The 15,748-nt window shown below is 44.2% G+C and overlaps 1 protein-coding gene across 2 annotated transcripts in view; it reads right to left on the reverse strand.

The window, feature by feature from the left end:
• The window catches only part of OLFM3 (olfactomedin 3), a 98,571-nt gene that overhangs the window by 27,358 nt on the left and 55,465 nt on the right, over nt 1–15,748 (reverse strand). Inside the window, exon 1 of one of the 2 annotated variants that reach the window (XM_016204579.2) lies at nt 342–642. The exons of the other annotated variant lie outside the window; for it this stretch is intronic. Coding sequence (XP_016060065.1) covers nt 342–470 — 129 coding nt within the window. The 5' untranslated portion in view covers nt 471–642. Of the gene's footprint in view, nt 1–341; nt 643–15,748 lie in introns of those variants that run through there. 2 annotated transcript variants of the gene reach the window in all.

The raw sequence follows: 15,748 nt of genomic DNA on the forward strand, positions 1-15,748 counted from the left end.
TCGGAAAAATTAATGGGATTTTACAGACATTAAAAGAAGACTTAAAATAATAAGAAACTAAACAAATTAAGAATTCTTCCCAATATCAGGTTAATAGAGTTAAGTTCAAGCTTTTTATGCTTAAGAATTTAATGAGTTCAGAATTTCCTTTCACAGGTAATTCCTTGGGAAGTCTATCTATTTTTTTGGTGTCATTTTCAAGTGTTCATTAAAAAAAAAAAAAAGGCAAAATCTACCACACAGAGAAGCAAAAAAATATCAGCCTTTGCAATTTACAGAATTAAGCCCCCTGGTTTACTGTGCTCACTTCCCGAGATGGCCAAACCCACCCAGTGACTTACTAGGGTGTCTGGCGTCCACAGCCTCGTGGTGTTCAGCTCCACCAGGGAGGGGAGCGTTTGGGACATCCAGTTAGAGATCATGGCCAAGGTGCTCAGCACAGCGCCAAGCTGCAGCGGTGGCGGGCTCATGGCTGAGGCGCTAATGAGTTTTCACAGTGACCGATGGAGATCCTGGTGTGGTGCTGGCGGCTGGAGGGAGGCGGGACTGCAGCAGCTACAGCTCCACAGGCAAGAGATCAACTTCCCAGCTCTCAGCACCGGGAAAAGCTCCAGAACCTCTCTCCCCACCCTCAGGCTTCCGGGAAGGGAAGAAGTGCCCTCCGGGCCCTGCCTTGCCCTGCCCTGCCCTGCCCTGCCCTGCCCTCTGCTCTCCTCCCCTCCCTTCCCTTCCCAGGCACTTGGGTGGTTCTTCCAGGAATGTTCCGGGTGGGGCTGGGTTAGTAATTTTCTGAGCAGAAGTTGGAGGGAGGGGGAGCCCGAGCATTTCCTGCCCCACTCCAGGCGCTGTGAGCATCCAGAGTCCATTCCCTCTGGGGTTTCCTGGGGTGCAGTCAGCGGATCCTTACCCTTCATGAAAAATACACCTTTACATGGAGGTCGACAGGCCCATTCGAATCCACGCCTAATACCTACACATTTCTCTGGGCATATCCAGAGCAGAGGAACAAAACTATGCAAAGAATTTCCAAGATATGAGAGAGAGTTTTTTTTTTAAACAGTAACCTAAAATTAGCTGTGTTGCCTCTAAAAAAAAAAAAAAAAAAAAAAGAAGAAAGAATAGTCAAAGATGAATAGCTACTGCCTGTGGGGACAGTACCCTGGGCACCTTAGGTGAAGAGACAGGACAGACAGCCTTGGAGGAGAGCTCTGGTTGTGGAAATTTCACCGGTTTCAGAAGATGCCCAGGCACCAGCAAGCTCAGGTAACTCTGCTTTCTCCTTGGGAGGCAGGGCAGCCAGATCCAGAAGTCTCCAGAGCAAGCATGTGACTTACTGAAACTGCACAGAATTGGAACCAGGGTCTGAGGTCTAGTCCTTGCTCTCCTGTAGTTAGTTGTGTGACTGGCCAGTGACTTAAATGTCCTTGGCTTCAGGTTTTTCTTTTTCTACAATATATGGGGGTTAGACTCCCAGCTCTCCAAGGTTCCCCTCAGCTTTAAAATTCAGAGATCTGTTTGTTAGGGTTTTGTTGGCAAATGAGTATATTGAACTGGGTAACTTTGTTACTTGGTTTACAGACGCGACAGAGCGACACCCAAACCTCAGCTACCGAATGGAATAAATCAGGGGCCATCGTCTTGTGTAATATATATAGTTTAAAATAAAAATAGAGATCTGAGACATAAAGGGGAGTATGGCTGGATGAAAAGGAAATGAAAAGGAACCTGTTAGAGAAAGAAGGAAATATTGTTTTGATTCCTTAAAAGAATCCTGAAATTGTTTGTAATTGTAACTTTTAGCCAATTACAATGAGTATAATTACCATCTGCTATGTAATTTTCTTCAATGGTTTTGGCAGGAGAAATTAGGAAGGTGCTCTAATGAAGTAGAAAGAGAGACGTTTATAGAGGTGTATGTGCCCTTTATTCTCAGCGGCAGCTGTAAATGGGGTGATTGCTGAGACACTCCTTGGATCTTCCTTCCTACCTCTAGGACCCAGGCTATGTTTTGCCCTTTAATATACATCCAAAGGGTTTCAGTTGACTCTAATTTTTTAGCCAAGTTCCCAGAAAACCACCAGTTACTTCTTTTTGTCTTTCAAAGATCATATCATATGAGAGACCTATAAGGATAAATGCACAGTAGTTTACATGCTAAAGTCAGCATTAGATAAGAGCATTCGTAGAAAGGACTGTGAAATTTTACATTAATATTACAGAGTGGCAGCAACAAAAAGCGAAGTGGATTTACAAATCTAATTGTTAGCAAGACACCTGTAACTCGATATGACTTTAATAAAGGAGGGGAGTGTCTTTTCAAGATCCTAATTCCCCAAATTGAAAACTAATACACATGCAATTACTGGGTAATTTAAGCTGCAACATGGCAGATGGTAATTATACTTATTAATGAAACCGTCAGTTGACAAAATGATAGTCTCTTTAGAAGAATATGTCCTTTAATGGCAGGAGAAACCAGGCCTTAATTGCAAATCCAAAAGAAAGGAAGAAATAAAAACCCAGCATCAATGGAACGCCTCTTTCCATTTGCCAGAGATGCAAATAACCGCACGAGAGGCTGAGAGAGAACACTAGTGAAGGTTTACGATTTGCTGATGCTTATGAACATCATAAAAGCTATAATGTGTTGTTTTTAGAGCAGGTTGAAACGGCACATGTGGAAATAGAAAAGCTTTCATTCTAATGATTATTAGTTGTGGGGATAAACACAACTACCATTTGTAAAGACCTAAATAGTTCCTGACGCTCTCAGACTCTACAGAGAAATGATCATCACAATTTCCATCTTGGAAGTTGAGCTCTAGTTTGCAGACGGGGAGGTGATTACTCTGGGTAGAAGTAGCAGCCTGCATTCAGGGCAAGCAACCCAGTGGTTAGAGAAGTTCTGCAGGGATAGTACGAATGGTGATGGAGTCAACGTTAAGAGATGAGGCTGGAAATATTCACAGTGACCAGCTCCCAGGCTTCAGGGTCACCCAGAGATGTCTGGACATTACCTTGTAAGGAATCCAAGAATTTTAAGCAGAGTGGTGAAGTCATTTGTGTTCTGTCTCAAATGATTTATTTCTTTGGCTTTTTTATGAAGCCAGCCCGCCAGGTGGGGATGGCAGGAGCAGCAAAACATATCAGAGACCGGGGGTGGGGGATCACATAGGGACCTAGTCTCATAGTTCAGGTGAGATGTGATGAGGTCCTGGAATGCAGAACTGTCAGGGGAGTTTAGAAGGATGGATTCCACAAAGACTTCAGGTAGAATTGACAGCACTCAGTGATTGAATAGGTGTGAGAAGTGAGAGAGAGGCAGTTCCCTGGGGGGAATTTTCAGGTTCAGGGTTTGGATGGTGAATGGTGTTCATCAGGATAAGAGATACAAGTGGAAGCATGACTTTGGGGAAAAGGGAGAGTGTATTGTTACACTGCACGTGAGTTGCCTATAGTAGATAGAGTCCCCGGATGGTAATGTACCCACATATGAAGTTCAGAAAAGAGTAAATTTCACTAGACCACACAACCCCAAGGCCCTAGTAAAAATAATGTGTCCTATGTAGTAGATGACAGAAATGCTTAAATTGGGGACAGTCTTAAAACTGCCTACCAATGACTTTATTTAGACTTTAATTCAAGGTAATCTCACCCGGCTGGGCATGGCTCAGCGGTTGAGCATCAACCTAGGATCCAGGCGATCAGGGTTCGATTCCCAGTCGGGGCACATGCCCGGGTTGTGGGCTTGATCAATGACTCTCTCATCATTGATGTTTCTCTCTCTCTCTCCTTTCCTCTCTCTGAAATCAATAAAGATATATTTAAAAAAAAATTCAAGGTAATCTCTAGGTTTAGTTACCTATACATAATTACCTATACACTTCTGTTTAAAAATAACAAAAACGACTTCTAATACTAATGAATAGTGAAAATATTAGTAATTCTAGTAATTTCACAGAAAATGTGACCTGGCTATATATCTGTATACCTATATGTCTATATTTATACCTATCTGTCACCTATATCTCTAACCTCAATGTGGATCAATAACTATAAATCCTACAAAGGGCGTTACTGCTGATGGAATACTGAAAGGTATTGACTAACATATTTATTCATTAGATTTCTTATGGAAACCTGCCTTCCTATTATCCAGAGAGTGTTTAATGATAAACCTATATAATAATTAATAAGCAAATAAATAATGACCAAAATAGACTTATAGGTGATCTTATGTAATATTGGCAAGTTCTGTCATTGGAATTTTATTTTTTTCCCTTGTTTAGAGCACAAAAGTTTAACATTGCTTTAATAATCAATGCTCTTTCTGGTTTGGGGGCTGTTTGTTGGTGAGTGTGGGTTTCTGGGGAACTCAGCTTAGGCAGATACGAAAAAGTCAGATACATGGAAGGACCCAATGGCCACATAAAATACAGTAGAAAAACCCAAAAGTTTGACCTTGGGCAAAATGAGAAAAGGAGACTGTGATTACTTGTTAAACAATAGAAAATTAAAGAAGAATAGTCTACATGTATTTTATTGTAGTTTAAAACATTTCAACTTTGTGGATGGTTTGAGGAAGAGTGGAAAATGGCATATTGGATGCAGTTGTAGAGACCAGCTGAAGAAATTATCAATGGAGGAGGGTGGCATTTGGGTAGAGTAATGGCAGATGGATTGTGGTTGACTCAGAGAACAGTTGAACCAAACTGACGTGTAGGAAAAGCAAAGCAGACTAGACTCGTGGTAGTAAGTTAAGTAGGAAAAGTGGGAAGAGTGTTACGAAAAGTAAGGCAGGAGACAAGAGTGCTGGAGTTGAAACCGCCCTGGGGAAACTGTTTGCCCTGGGTGGAGGTGTGCTATGGGGGTGATCAGGGAAATAGGCAGCCCCATTTGTGACTCTCCATTTTCTCATCTGTAATAAAATAAGTGACAAACGTACCTATATGAAAGATTCTCAGAAAGACTGAATGAGAATATATCTGAAGTGGTGTGACTGGGGCAGGGCCAGAAACCATAGACCAGCCTAAGGAGCACTGGGCCCTGAAAGGCTGGGACGTTTTGTGTCTTCGCTTGGGGTGGGGGACTTGAGCCTGGGCTCCATGCTGACTTCCCACCCCGTCACGGTGGATGAAGGGAATAATACAGCTTTGCCGAGGGACACAGTCACTGGGTTTCTGGAGCAAATAGTCCAACTCAGAGAAAAAGAACTAATGGTCTTGCTTCCTCCTTCACCAAAAAAGTCAGAGCAGTGACGCGAGAACATCCACAAGGTCCCACTACCACGTGTACTCGCCCAGCTCACCTGCATCCACGCACTCTACCTTTTCTCCCATTGCCACTGGTAGTCGTCTGTGTCTAGGAAGGCCGGTCCCTCCCCTGCGCACGCGCTCGGTCCCTTTCAGACATTGTGCGTGAGGGCTGCCTGCAAAGCTTGCTAAGACCCAGGCTCCCAGGTCCCACCCTGAGAACCTGACACTGGCTCTAGCATTGGGCCAGATAACTTGCATCTATGACAGTCTCCCAGCTGAAGCTCATGCTGCCCTTCGAGTAGACTGCCCTCGGTCACGTCCATCTTGCCTCAAAGACAACTCTCTAATTCTCTTTCCTTTCTGATGACAAACCTTTCTTTTTTAAATGGATCATTCCCAGCTGTGTACAAATACTACTCTCTCTATCCCTTATCTGAAATACAGGAAAATAAGCAACGCCTTCTTGATAGCGCTTTCTCTCCATTTGTTCCTTTACAGAGTTTGTCTGTACTCACCATCTCAGGTTTTCTCTTCCTAATCAATTTCTTGTCAACACTTTTCTACTCCACCAATAGACCCTGCTTTTATCAAGGCTGCCAGCAACCCACATTGCTAAATTTAGCAGTCAATTCTCAGTCTTCAACTTGCTTGACCTATGAGCACTACTCATCAGACTCTTCCCTTCTCCTCGAATAATTTCTTTGCTTGGCTCCTAGGACACCATATTCGCTGAGTCTTCTCTGACTTTCTGACCCATCTTTCTCGGTCCCCTTTGTTGATTTTTCCTCATCTATATGCTAATGGCTCCCAAATTCATTTCTTCCTCTCAGACCTGTTCTTTCAATTCAGACCTGTACATCCAATTATCTACTTGACATCCCCACTTGGATGTTTAATAGACATCTTAAATCGAGCACATTAAAAAGTGTGCCTTCCCCATCTCCAGCAAACAACACAAAATCCCAAAGAAATAAACAAAAAAACCCCACATAGACATGCAGTCATTCCTACATAGTCTTCCCCATTTCAGTCCGTGGTTTCGTTGTGTTACTGGGGGAAACCCTGGTTGGGTTCGGGCTGCCTGTTGCTGTGTCCAACTCAGTGGAGGCAGGGTTGAGTCATGAAAGGTGTTTATTGAGAAGGCCAGCCAACCAAGAAGACAGGGAGCATACAAGCATCCAAAACCTGCCTCACAGCATGACTCAAGGGATGGGATTATAAAGGGGAATGGGGTAAGCTGAGGCTGGGAACAGAATGCAGCTACGTGAGCCCTGAAGGTCCGCAGACGTCAGCTATTGTTCGGTGCAGGACAAGACAGTATCTGAGTCTTGTGGTCAGCACGTGTCTCTGACTGTTTCATGCCTCTAGATTTATGACTTTATTTTTCTTATCGCCCTGTGGGTTTGTATCCAACCATAGACCACTCTGCTGAATTCAAAGGGAACACCAACGGTCTGGAAAGGACAAACTTATAACAATGTATCATACATCATACTATGAAATATGTACAACTAGTTTTACAATCAAACTGTAAATCATAATATTCAGGCTATTGCACCCCATCAGTTGGTCAGGACAAAAGGTTAGATTTCAACCTTAACTTTTCCTTTTTTTTAAAAAAAATTTACATCACGGTGGAGGGATTGAGCAAAACAGGAAAAAAAAAAGAGAAAAAACTCAGGTGCTGATTGCTGGGGTGGGGGGTAGTAGAGGGGGTCAAGGGGGGATAAATGGTGATGGGTGGAAACTTGACTTTGGGTGGTGAGCACACAGTTCAGTGTACAGATGATGTGTTGAACTTGCACCTGAAACCTGAATAATTTTGTTAACCCAATACATTCTATAAAAAGGGAAATAAAATTTAACATCTCATTGATTCCATCAGCAGTTCTTCTAGTCTCTACTTTCAAAATATATCCAGCATTTAACCATTTTTCCCACCCCCACTGCTACCTGCTGCTCCAAGTCACCATCGTCTCTCATCTGGTTTATCACAGGAACCACCAGTTACCTTGTGACACTTCGGGCTATTTTTAACCCCCATACCCTCTGATCAGAGTGGTTCTATTAAAATGTAAGTCAGATCATGTTATTTCTTGGCTTAAAACTCTTCAACAGATCTCCACCTCACTCATGGAAAGAGTCAAAATATTTAGCATGGACTGGGAGGTTCTACAGGGCCCCGCCCGCATCCTGGTATCTCTGTGATCTCATTTCTTGCTACTCTTGTCATCTGGTTACTTCATACTGTCCCTGCTGGGTTCCTTTTTTCCTCCTAACCTGCTACAAGTTACCATTCTGTGTATGTCAGTTACTCATCTTGTTTACTGTTTCCTCCACCAGAAAGAGCTGCATGAAGGCAGGGACCTGGCCTGGCTGGTTCCCTGGGTGCCCAATACCTAGGAGAGGGCCGGGCACATAGTAGGTTCTCGATAAATGCTTGTTAAATTAACAACTAAATGAGCATGTTGCTGTTTTGATCATGACCTGCCCTCAGTTTAAAAAGGAGACCATTCTCTGCCCTGGCTGGTGTGGCTCAGTGGTTAGAGCGTCAGCCTGAGGATGGAAGGGTCCCGGGTTCGATTGCGGCCAAGGGCACGAACCTCGGCTGCAGGCTCGATCCCCGGCCCCCGGTTGGGGCGTGGGCAGGAGGCAGCCAGTCAGTGTGTCTCTCACATCGATGTTGCTCCCTCCCTCCCCCCTTCCACTCTCTGAAAAGCAGTGGAAAAATACCTGTGGGTGAGGGTTAAAAGAAATAAAATAAAAGGAGACCATTCTCCGTGTGAAATTAGAACACAGCCCTATTGTTTGCAAAACAAGCTAGTGTAATATATTGCACTTTGTGTGTGCCCGATGGAGGTGTGTGAGTAGAGGACAGTGTAAGAGAGTGAAACGTTATGCGTGTGGCTGAGGATGCTCTTCCTGCCACGCTTCAGAGTGAGAGCGCAGCACGTTGGTCTAAGCCCCGCAGTACTGATAAGCCCCAGGTCACTAAAACCTCAAATGAACGTGGAAGTAATCTTCCCTTCCTCTTGCCTTTGGCTACTGAAGTTCGTCTCTAACAACGGAGGGAAGGCGGGAGAGACCTCAGGCTACCGGAAGGATGAGTTTAGATAAAACAATTTGGAGCAGATAAGAGATCTGAGGGTCCAATCAGCAGACGCCCCTTCGTTTGGCCCTTGGCAATTAATTAGGGACCACAGACAGCTCCTGAAACTCGTGCTTTGCTGATCTTGCCTTGGGGTTTGGGGGCGTCTTCAAGCGTTCACTAATGAAAGAATGAGTTTAGAGGGAGGAACATTCTCCGAGTTCTTTGGAGGAAGGATTTCTGTCTTCTTATCTCTGCCTTCATCTGCGAGGCCCGGGGGATCTCCGTTGGCAGCTGCTGCTGCTGCTTCAAAGGAGGTAAAATGGCTGTGTGGGAGGAATATATTCAGGCGAACTCACTTTTTCCTTCCCCTGACTTTAGTCCAGACTGGAGAAGTGGGAAGATCGACATTGAGGGCTCGGCCAGAGGAAGGGAGGCCGCAGAGCAGTAGGACAGCGGCCCTTAGACCACGAGGCAAAAGACTTAGAGTTTGTGTCAGCTTAGTGGCTGCCTTACTCCAGGCTCTTCCACTGGGAAATGAAGGTATTAAACCAAGTCTCCTCTGCAGTCCCTGCCATTCTGTAGTGTCACCAGGAGGAGCTCACCTATGTCCTCACGGTCCCACAGACACTTCCCCACTCTGCTCTGACACACTGCTAGCCATGCGACCTCCCAGTGCCTTGCGTTCAAGTGTGGAAATTGGGGCAAATAAGAGAACCCGGTTCCTCAGGCATTTGTGAGGATGGAATAAGCGTCTACAGGTAAAGCACTTGCCCCAGGGCCTGGCAAACAAGCTTTCCATCACTGTTAAGCATTACTCCAGGGCAGCAGAGGCTTCTGTGTCTCCTCATCTTCGTGGCAGAAGGATAGAGACAGACATTGTTAGTGATGAAGAAGAGAAGGCCATCACGCTTGGGGGCGAATTACTAATATAAGGGCTTATCTTACAGTTTTAAATGCGCAGCGTAGTCTTGATTCTAATATGGTTGGCGCCCAGGGATCGACTGCTCACAGCATCCCAGGGAGAGTCTAGGCTACGCCCAGCCCCAGGAGCTGCTACTGAAGCCTGTCCTCCCAGCACTGTTCTAGGAACTTCCCCTGTATGAACTCTTTTAATTTTCACGCAAACCCTAGGAGGTGCTATTGGTACTACAACTGATTTATAGACGAGGAACTGAGGCTTGGCGAGGTTAAATCAGCTGGATGAGGTCACAGAGCTGACCGATGGCACGGCCAGTGTCAGAACCCAGAGTCACATCCTCGGCATCTCCTTATGCCCAGGCACGCGCACACACCACACAGAGACGGGAACAGTATGATCACGCACAGATTAACTTCAGATGTTGTCTTTCTGGGACGGTTGGAGTTACTTGGGGGGAGCATTACGGTTTAGTTATCGGTATGCTTTCCGCAAATAGATACTTAAATCTGGCTGAGCACAGAAATTAAAAGTACCCTGACTTCAGTTCCTGAGTTTGTCTTTGGTTGTCATGGGGAGACCCCGAGTCTCAGGTAAGAGCTCAGCACCTACTTCACTTCCATCGGAATCTGCATGTTTTTCTAATTTGCCCACCTCGCCAGGGCAGGCCAGAGTGTTAAGCTACTGCTGAAAGCCTTTCTGAAAGAAATTGTTCAGGAAGAGACATCTCAGAGCAGCCAGGAAATTGCCCGGTGATCGGGAAGGGGACTGTTTCCATGGCAGCGTGAAAGAACACAACTGGCTCTTCAAACGGGCAATTTTCTGACAAGTTGTTGTACATTGTTTCCTGAAGCTCATCTTCCTCATGAAATTTGAAATGTATGTTTAGCAGGAACCAAAATCCTGGTGGTAGCAAATAGCCCCAAACATCGAAGGGTGGAGAAAGATGACATCTGGAGCTTGCTTTTTGAACAAATTTACAGAAACAGTGAAGCTCTGCAGAGTTAATTTTGCGTCGTCACTTAGCTGTGTTGTCAGCGTGTCCCTCGCCAGTGTGTGCAGTCAAGGTGACTTTATGATTTGAATGCTGAAAGATCTGGACTCGAGGCAGACCAGGCATGCTCATGCTCTGCCATTGGAAGGGCTGTGAGAATTACACAGTTTTATAAAAGGGAGTCAGAAATACAGTTAAGGCCCGGTCGTTAAAACAGCCACCACACAGACGGAGCTGCACAAAGCTCATCACCTCATTCCCTTGTCTTTTCAGTTTCAGTGCAGTGAAGGACTATCAACCATGTAAGAATGGCTTTGGGAGAACATAGTAACGACACCTGAAGGAAGCCCAGTGACATGTAGAGCTAGGAGCTTGACAGTGGATGAGTAAATGAGGAAGTCGTGACAAAGGTTGCTAGTGTTACTGACATTAAATAGATGATTTTTTGGGGGGGTCAATATCTTTTGTTTTCCCCACATTTTCCAGCTTAAGTATATGTGATATTTTGTTGTTAGAAAAACATAAATAGAAGTGTTATTACCCTCTCATTGCCCTTTGAAGGCATCGATCTGTTAAACATTTATTAAGTTCACTCGTTGGGCCAGAAACTGTAGTGTGCTGAGAAATGCAAGGTTAACATGATACAGCTTCGTCTTTTGGGTAATTTATCAGTCTGGGAATATAATGGGATAGAAACAACTGTGTCCACTCAAGCGGAGGGTTCTCGCCTTACAGCCATGCAGTGGGGGGCACAAGAAGGTGGGGTTCGTGCCATCGGTGAAATGGTCACGAGGAACTTAATTGGGAAAGAGCTTGAGCTAGTTTTAGAAGTTTAGCTCTTAATTCTTTTAATTTCCAACTTGCTCAGGGCAATGGACAGTGTAATTTTCTATGGGTCCTAAACTGAGATAAAATCCAGGTTGTAAGGAATTTGGCTCAATGTGGCCGATAGTCGAGATTTATGTTTTTCAGCCCCTTCCTGGGTCAATGTGCATCTCCTGTCCCAGCGTTTTTCGTTTTGCCCTCTCTTTTGATTAATAAAATCAAATTATGGCATCCATCTAAACCGTAATATAGGGCTACTGAGTGTAAAGAGACTGTGAAGAGGAAATGAACATTTTAAAAACAGCCTTTTCCTTGGGAAGGAAGGGAGCCAAGTAGGAATATCAGAGAGCTTGAAGGGCCCTACGTTGACTGAGAAAATCTTACTCAAAAATCACATGGGCGTGTCAACAGGAGCAGTGTGAATTCTGATATTTATCTGTAATCTGAGTTGTAAGGCATATGCCAAAAAATTAATTCCAGCAGAGAGGCTTCTTGTCAGGTTTCTGCAGAAAAGTGTACAAACACATTATAACAGGAGGCGGCCGAGATACTGCCCCTATTGAAGGTGGATTGTCTTTGCAGTGCATTCTCTCTCTCTCCCCCTCCCCTTCTCCTCCCTCCTTCCCTCCCCTCCTCCACCTCTTTCACTTCCAGCAAACTTGGTTGAGCCTTCCTCGGAGCCACACTGAAGAGGGGTCTGAGCACAGTTTGCAAGGGTTCCCAGGTGATCTGATGTATTGCCTGAGCAGCACGACTGCAGTTCAGGCAGGGAGAATCCTCACAGTGCGCCCGTCATGTCTTACGGTTCTCTCTCCACTCATCCAGCGCTGCTTAAAACAAAGCCAAACAAAGAGAAGTCCCCTTCCTAAGCACCCACGCTTGCATGCTCAGACGATAATTTACTGCTGGCTGCAGTCCGTGAGGGTTTCCAGAAGGTATACTGGATTTAAAGTGGGGGACGGCTCGTAACTGCTGTTCGTGAAGGTGGTCCTTCATTCCTGTGGACCTCGTTAATAGCCTTTCTTCCAAGACTGATTTGTAAACATGTCAGTGATAAAAAACAAGTTTCCTCTCATACATTTTGCCTTTCGATAATATGTTAGTCAATATTTTCCTACAAAAAATTATGTTTAGAATTATTTGAGGAGCAAGTTTTGTCTCCTGGTGAATCATTTATGCATCTAGTGGGATCTATTGATCACCCTCTCTATGCTGGACACTAAATGCAGGTGATCAAAGGTGAATAAAATTCCCTCTCAAGATCTCATTCTGGTGGGACACAGACAGGGACGAGGGAGAAATACGTCAGGGAATGTAAGTAGGAAGGTTGACTCGCTGTGTCTCAGCAGCTGCAGGCATTGAGGTGCATTCATTTGATTTGGCTGTGCCCTCACCTCCCAGGGAGGGGGCAGTTAGGAGCCCTCTGGAGTTCTGGGTGCTGTCTGAAGTTGCCCGTTAATCCCAGTGAAGGCTCTGGGGATCCCCGAAGCCCCATGTACACCCTGGGTCTACAGAAGGTGCATGTGGAAGGGAAAGCATGAAAAGTTGCTGATTGGCAGTTGAATAAAAACAAAATGACCCCTGCAAAAGAGGTTGGGAGGGCTGGATACCTGGGTGATAGTCCCAATTCTTCATTTCAGGCAGCAGCAAGGCATACCTCAGTTTCCCTTTCAGCCTCAGCATTCTCTGACTGTGTGCTTACTGTTAAGAGCATGGGTTTTTGTTGTTGTTTTTATTGATTTCAGAGAGAGGAAGGGAGAGGAGAGAGAGAGAAACATCAATGTTGAGAGAGAGTCATTGATTGGCTGCCTCCTGGACGCTCTGTACTGGAAATAGAGCCCCAAACCCAATTTTGTTGTGCAGCCAAATTCCAGACACATGTAGGTACCAAATGAGTGTGAGGCATCATCAGTGTATAGGGTGCCCCCCCAAATGTACACACACTTTAACAGCTGATAACTCGCTTAATTTTTGCTCCTTTTCAGGTTTAATTGGTTTGAAATAATGGGTGAAGCCAGACTAAGCTTTGAACAAAGAAAATTTATCCTAAAGGGCCACTAGACATTTTTATGGGGATACATAAAAGATAAAGTTTGCAGTACAAAACCACAACAGTTGACGAAGTGAGGGCGCACAGATACCTCACAAAATGATTCCTGATGTTGGCGATTCCACTGCTTCGCGTTAACAGCAGGGCCTGGACCAGAACGGTCATCAGTTTGAAAACAGGTGTTGACCAAAAAAATTACTCATTTCTGTGGATTCTTTTAAATGTTGAAAATGAACTGTGTGTTAATAAACAGTGACGTTATAATCACTAAAGGTGTGTGTACATTTTTGGGGACACCCTGTATCTCTTTTTCCCAGAAGCTAGGAGAGAAGGGTTAAGACATCAGAGACCATGGCTGCAGGTCCCCTGGGCCAGATCCCACTCAGCAGTGATGTGCCCTCAGCAGCATCCCCGAAACGTTGACTTTTCAGCTCGAATCATCCAAATCCTCTGCAAAAGGGGCTTCCACACTGGACATTTCCAACCGTGAGCGAGTCCTCGTGGCCACTGCTACTCCGTTTGCTGTGTTTGCTCTGTCTCTGAGGCTCCAGCTGAGAGGCATACTTGTCTCTGTTACATAATGGCCCTTTAAAATGTCAAGCTCCCTAAACCCGTGTTTTTCCAGGAAGAATATGCTGAGGCTTGGTGCCTGCTCCCCTTACAGCATGCGCTCAGAGCTTCCACCTTCTTGGACCTTCTCACCTGGACACGCTCTCGTGGGCCTGTGTCACCCTGCAGGGAACAGAGTGGACTTCTCTGAACTGCTCCAGATTGGTCTGCTTGCTCTAGACCCGGAAAAAGTAGAAAGCTGACCCGTAAAAGTAACGATACTTTTTCCTTTGTGGGATTAGTGAAAGTTACTGCAGTTTAAGTAAATGATCCTCCTCTCTCTGGTGCTCACATCGTGGACTTTGCATGGCTCCTGGTTCATTCTCTCTTCCCTGCTCTAGTTCCGGGCACTATGGAGCTCTCCCCACCAGGCTGCTTTTTCAGCAGTGTCTCTGGTTGGAGCCTCCCTGTCCAGTCCTTAAGAAGAAGTTGATTGAGAAAGTCTCTGTCCTGGGAGCACATTTTGATCCTGTGGACCTTTCGAAGTCATTGTTACTTTCCAGCAAGGCTGTCTGTGCCCTTTCAACTTTGTATGTGCAAAAGCAGTCTGCGTGTTAGCACAAGCCCAAAGTGAATTCCAGTCGACACTGCAGACCCCTGAGCCTGTGGCTCTTCTATTATAATGATTTTTATATTCTGGTAGATTCTCCAAGTATGTGATATTATCCTACAGGTGGGAGGGTGTCAGCATGGAAGGTAAAGGCATGTTAATTCTTCAGCTCAGCGCCAGGTCATGCCAGGAGGGTCTGGTGCAGTGCACCACAGGACAGCGTCCTACCTACAACCATTAGCGTTTATCCCAGCCTGTTAGCAGCCCATGGAGTCCCGCCCTGGCAGCTCCTGGTGCCTCTGGCTGTGGAGCCATTAGTCCAGGGATGAGACTGTGCACAGTGACTTAGACTTGGCAAGTTCAAGGTCAAACACAAGACTCTGAAACATTCCACTCTATCAGATTTGCTTTTAAAAAGAAAATGAAGAGTTTGTAGTAAAGTCTTTAGGAATTCACACTACATTCCTAGTTGGCTCAGTATTGATTTGGTCAGAATCTTTCTCAAAGAGAGAGTTAGTGCAGCAATTTGCCGTTCTAGGTAACAGAGTTGTTTCTGTTTCCAGATGCTCACAAAAGAAAAAATGCAATCGTATTTCATCAGCCGAAGAAATCTAGCAATACATAGAACACCAATTTGTTTATAAAAAATATATAGCCAGGTGAAATAAAATGTCCCCAATTCTCAGAAAATTGTTTTATCAGCCAAATGTGCTTAAGGAAACACTATTAATATGTTTGGTAAATATAAATGAACATGATAAAGTTGTTTCTACTTAAAAAGTGTAATTGGTGTTTTGGGAGTAGAAGCTCAGTGCTTTTCTGTCCTAGTCAATAGAATCACTGATTTGGATTAAAATGTATTTTTGTGTTGGCATTAAATTGAATAAACCTTCTTTAATGATATTCTGTTTCTACTTTACCAAAATTAAATACTTTCAGTGTCATTGTTCACATACTGTAATTTGCACATTTAATCAATAAATAACAAAAATTGAAAACACGTAATAACCACAATCTAAATCTTTAGCTTGTGGTGATTAGTACCTTAATTTGGACGCTTGGCTTCATAAAATCACAGGCAGTTTATTAAATGTCACAGCATATTAGGAATGCAATCTACATTTTGAAATCTGGTTAATGATAATTTTTAAAACAGCGGTAAAAGAATGAGGTGAATTGCAGAACATTTAATAGCTCTTAATGTAAATAAGTCAGCTTATGCAAATAAACATTCATCTACTCACATTAATGTTTTCGGATACACATTCTGCATAAAACATTTCTGCAAGTTAGGTGATCATCGAAATGCAATATGTAATGATCACTTACCATTTAGTCAAATATTTGAAGTTTTTAAAATAATAAACATAACTCAGTAACGAAATATAGCTTCATTAATTTTAACTCATGTGTGTTTGTGTGTGCGCTCAATTTAAAATATTTATTTAGCTTTACTGT

This window comes from Miniopterus natalensis, chromosome 19 (assembly GCF_054644295.1).
Source record: "Miniopterus natalensis isolate mMinNat1 chromosome 19, mMinNat1.hap1, whole genome shotgun sequence".
Lineage (NCBI taxonomy): Eukaryota > Metazoa > Chordata > Mammalia > Chiroptera > Miniopteridae > Miniopterus > Miniopterus natalensis.